At 46.2% G+C, this 4,675-nt stretch overlaps 1 protein-coding gene and 1 long non-coding RNA gene across 2 annotated transcripts in view; both read right to left on the bottom strand.

Moving 5' to 3' along the window:
- LOC103919252 lies at nt 1-3,888 on the bottom strand. Its single transcript, XR_663738.1, has 2 exons — nt 3,580-3,888; nt 1-2,543 (listed from the first exon to the last, which is right to left on the bottom strand). It is a non-coding gene; the product is annotated as an uncharacterized LOC103919252 (long non-coding RNA).
- Nucleotides 3,889-4,237: 349 nt separating this feature from the next.
- JPH2 (junctophilin 2) overlaps nt 4,238-4,675 on the bottom strand; it is a 30,053-nt gene continuing 29,615 nt past the window's right edge. Inside the window, 1 exon segment of the mRNA XM_009326836.1 lies at nt 4,238-4,253. Within this exon segment, the coding sequence (XP_009325111.1) occupies nt 4,238-4,253 (16 nt within the window).

The raw sequence follows: 4,675 nt of genomic DNA, 5'->3' as shown, positions 1-4,675 counted from the left end.
TACAGTGAGCAGATAACTGTTTATTATTGCACGTAATCCAGCAGAACAACCGACAGAAAACTCCGGACAGTAGTACACAGATTGTAGTAAACAGCTTGTAAAATCTGTGATGAAGGCATTTTTGTGTGAAGAGTGAAATGTATCTGCATCTTTGTAAGACCTGAAAAGTATAACACAATATCCTAGTCAGTTTTGAAAGCATGCAGTTTGAGGTAAATCTGTTATTTTGCATCTAAGAAAACGAAATCCCTAAGGGGCTATATATATGTGTATATATATCCATATCTCAGTGCAATATGGATATATTTATACGTCACATAAAAGCAAATCTACCTACTTTTCTCAGAAGGTTACTGTTACTAGGAGGAAAGCACATTACCGAGTGCGCATCACATGCATAAAAAATGGGGGCGGGGGGGGATTACCTTAGCACTGTTGAAAAAGATCCATTTTTGTGCTTAGTGATAAATAAAAGCCCCTCAGGTCTCTCAACGGAAATCGTCTTGGTGGTTAAAAAAAGCAGCTGGCATATTGAAACTGCAGAGCTGGCAAGTGAATGCCAGCAAACGGAGATAAAACGTCGAAGGCAGCAGAGCCTGGGGTTTGCAATACATTTATACTTAAGAAAAGAAAGAAAGAAAGAAGCAAATTGCTACTAAACTATGCTCTGTGGAAGTGTAGATGATGCTGCACAGCTTTCTCAGGACTGGTACAGCCACATGGCTTTTAGGAAGGGATCACATTCACTTCTCCCACAGTTAACACCACGTATTTGCTACTGTGGCAACGTTCCTGAGCTGAATAAGGTTAAAAAATAAACTTGGTTCACAAAGAAAAGTACTGAATTATTCTCACTCTCTTGTGCCATAATTAGAGCAGATAAATTAGGCAGGTTTTGCCCTGTGTCTCCAGTCAGTGTAGACCCCTGCCTGTCTGCCACCCCATCTCTGAAATCCTTCCAGATTGACCTTTGGAGCAGACTGGGCATCTGTTTTTTTTCCTTAACCATCATTTCCCCATTCTTTGCAGTCCCTCAGGTTTTCCCACCCAGTCCTGTGCTGTGGGACTTCAGGATACACAGAGGTGCACAACCGACTATAAATAACATTTCCGATTATCTTAAAAAGGGACAGAAAATACATATTGCTTTTAGAAGAAGGAAGAAACATGTCCAAGCACTCAGCCTCACACTAAACTGTAACTTCATCTGTGCTGACTTTCTAAGCTCGCACTGCTGAGGATCAGAGCAGATCACGGTGGAAACATCTCCTTCCAAAGGTCACTCTCTCTTGCAGCTTTGGGAATATTCGGTGCAAATCGCCCAGGCCTCTAAGCCTCGCACAAAAGAAAAACAGCTAGAATTGCCCTTCTGTACTCTACCACTGCTGAAAGTCTGGCTGCTGTGTATTTTTGAGCCTAACACCCAAAGAACTGGAGCCACTCAGGTCTCTGCACCTTTTTCCTTTCGGGAATAACATAACCTCTCCCATGACAGCCACCCTGCATCCTCTGGCTGGAAAGTCTGTTCACTCTGTTGCAATGAAAGAGCACAGGAGTCCCCCTGCAGCCCAGCGCACGAAGGGGAGGAACCTGTGGGCGCATGGAGGTATTTTTCAGTAAGTACCTCATTCTCATTGTAACTCGCACCATTTTCATAGAAAAAATGAGTAAAGGGACAAATTCAGCACATCTATTTCCTTTCCTGTTACAGCGGGAAGTCATCCGCTGCAAGACACTTCTGCATGGAGCATTGCTGGTGGCAGGAGAGCGCTCGGATGGTGCCTGGTCCTGAGACGGGACCATCTCCACCCGTAGCACCCCCCGCATGCACGAACAGCCTCGGATCAGCCAGTCCCTCACTCCCCACCCCGCAGCCCACGGCCCCCATCCGTGGCACGTCAGCAGGCATGGGCAGGACTCTGGTTACACTTCAACAAGCCCGATTTCAACTTGCTCCCCCTCTCAGTCCTCCATACGCGGAAAACGACTCCAGGCAATGGGGAAAGGAAAGACTTTTTGTTCGTCCCTTTGGATGATTTCTGAGGATGGAGGGCGATGTTGTCCACCCCTAGCCATGGCGCGGCTCTCATGAGTCATTTTGGTTGCTGTGTATTGCTTCATCTCCATGCCATGGATGACATTCTTCGGGAAATCTCTGACACTGAGTCAACCAAGGGAGTTACAAAACACATCAGTGTGAACAGATGAGACTTTCTTACTCGTTTTCCTACAGCTACAGATAAATCCCTCATCCCTGGCATGACAGGACAATTGATGGCTTTGGTGAGAACAATTTAAGGCAACTGCTATTTTATACAAAGAAGAGAAGGAGGTTGAATTGCAGAAACCCTGGCTTTTCCTTGGTAGATTGCAGAGGCCAGCCACAGCCTGGGAGCAGGGAGACTGAACTGATCTTCAGGCACTTTTGTTTAAGGTTCATGTTTGCAGTGCAACCTTAGGATCTCAAGTCCTCCTCTTAGGTGTTTCCAGGCGGCTGAGATTTAATCCCTGCCGAGGTCTGTGGTCTCCATCAGCAGCAACGCCTGTCCCAGACAGAGATGAACGGGAGAGTCAAGGGGGAGCAAAACACATGACCGACATAATCACGGCTGTCTGCAAGGCTTTCACCTATGCAGGCTGAGTGGGGACTAATAACACAACAGAAAGCAGTGCTCAGCAGAGCAGTTTTATCCCCCAGTAGGCCCCAGGAAGGCAGCCTGATACCCTCACAGAGGCTTGGGAGGAACCTCTCACATTATGTTCACGTGAGGCCCAAGGGTCAGGTTCAGCCTTGATGGGGTTTTTTGCAGTATTTGAGCCCAAGGCAACAGAATTCTTGAGCAAACCCATGACACATTCCTGTGTGCAGGAACCCCGGGGGCACAAGAAACCTCACAAGATTTTGTTGCCACCAAATCCAAACGCAAACCCTCATCCCAATTCAAGTGGAAGACCTGAGCAAGCACCAGTTTAACCTTAGTCAGATACCCATCGCAGCTCATATTTACCTTTAGTAACACAGCTACGTAACAACAGCAGCAGACTAGCACTGGTGCAATTAGAGCTGCAAACTTCAGTTTCACATTCTCTTTGTGTTCCTGCCTCTTGCTGGGCTGAGTGCCAAGAAATACTGCAATGCACGAGTTACCTGGCAGCAGCAGCCACGGAACAGCAAATTGAAAGTGTTTCTTGCAGAAAACAAATTTCAAATTTAACATCACACATTCTTGCACTGGAAGTCTCCATGAATCACGTCCATCCAACTGGGAAAGCAAAACTATACTGTGGGACTGTATCCAATCAACACAGTTCAATTTTTTAACTTTGAGGAAATGATTTTACAAAAAGACTTGAGAACTATCCACTGAAATTACTCCACACTCTTGGAACAGACAAGGGGTAACTGAGAATCTCAACGCTCAATGCAAGGCAATTGCATCTGTTGAATAAATGCCCACGCATTTCCATCGCCAGGGCATCCATCACTGAATGATTTGCGTTGGCAATAAAGCCAGTCAACCCTAAACTGTCCACAGCGAAGTCTATGAATTGAGAATAAAATCTCATTGCTCGTCTTACCTTGTCCGAGGGGCACATCATGTCAAAAAATGTACAAATAGGATGGCCAGACCAATGTTCAATAAGATGACCATGCAGATCACGATTGTGTTAGGTCCCTGAAGGAAAAACCCAAAACAGAGTATTATACACTGCAATTCCAGGTGAAGAGCTTGATTCTGCTGTTCAAAACCACCAGAATCACCCCCTTCCAACGTACATAAATCTGGCACTTAACCACCAGCCTGAATTTCAAACTAGTTTAATATCTATCAATCCCTATTCCTATTTCTCCCCTGCAAACTCCTGCTAAGGAGGCTAAACCAGTTTTTTTCTGAGGCTAAAGAAGATTAGACCCTGACCACAGGCACACAAACTGCCAAGCCCATGTCACGCTGCTCCTCCCAACTCCCTTCTCCACTCACAATGTTTGTAAAGTTGCCATTTTTAAGATGACCAAATGCATCCGTATGAGATTGCTCTAATTTCAGACCAAAATATTTCCAAGCTGTGCTTTTCTAAAGTCCCGTCGGAACCGTTCACGTCCAAAGGGCTGCAAGATGAGAAGCAGCGGGCTAATAAAACGTCTAGTTTTACAGCTGTATTTGCTAACAGCAAAATTGAATTTCTGTATTTTAAACCTGGGAAATCAGCTGGTGATTCGATACCAGAGTTCAGCTCATGGGGTGCCCCTACTGCAAAAGAGTAAAAGTAACAGGTAAAAAAGAAACCCCACTCAGCTTTTTCTTCCCTGTCCGACATTTTCCCCCCAAATTTCCAGATCCACGTTGGCTCATAAAAGGGTGGGAAAAGAAGGGGAGAAAAGTGTAAAAAATGAATCAGAAAATGCCTGTTTTCCTCAGATTTTGAAATAGGGATGTGTCTGAAAGCGTATCTACCCCGGCGCAGAGAGGAACTTAAAATAACAGGGTTATGAACGCCAGCCCCAGCAGGCGGGGCAGGGTGGGCTGGGAAGGTGGCGGGAGAGGGGAAAACAAGACCCCCCTCCAGCAGGCTTTGGGATCCCAAAAAGAGCCTTTGGGCACCGCTCAGCGCCCGCTGCAGCCCCGAGACCATGGGCTCTGCATCCCTCCGGGCCCTTTCTGACCTCCCGGGG

This window comes from Pygoscelis adeliae, unplaced genomic scaffold (genome assembly GCF_000699105.1).
Source record: "Pygoscelis adeliae isolate BGI_AS28 unplaced genomic scaffold, ASM69910v1 Scaffold286, whole genome shotgun sequence".
NCBI lineage: Eukaryota > Metazoa > Chordata > Aves > Sphenisciformes > Spheniscidae > Pygoscelis > Pygoscelis adeliae.
Note: the sequence above shows the minus strand (reverse complement) of the source record. Positions and strands in the feature narration are given on the sequence as shown.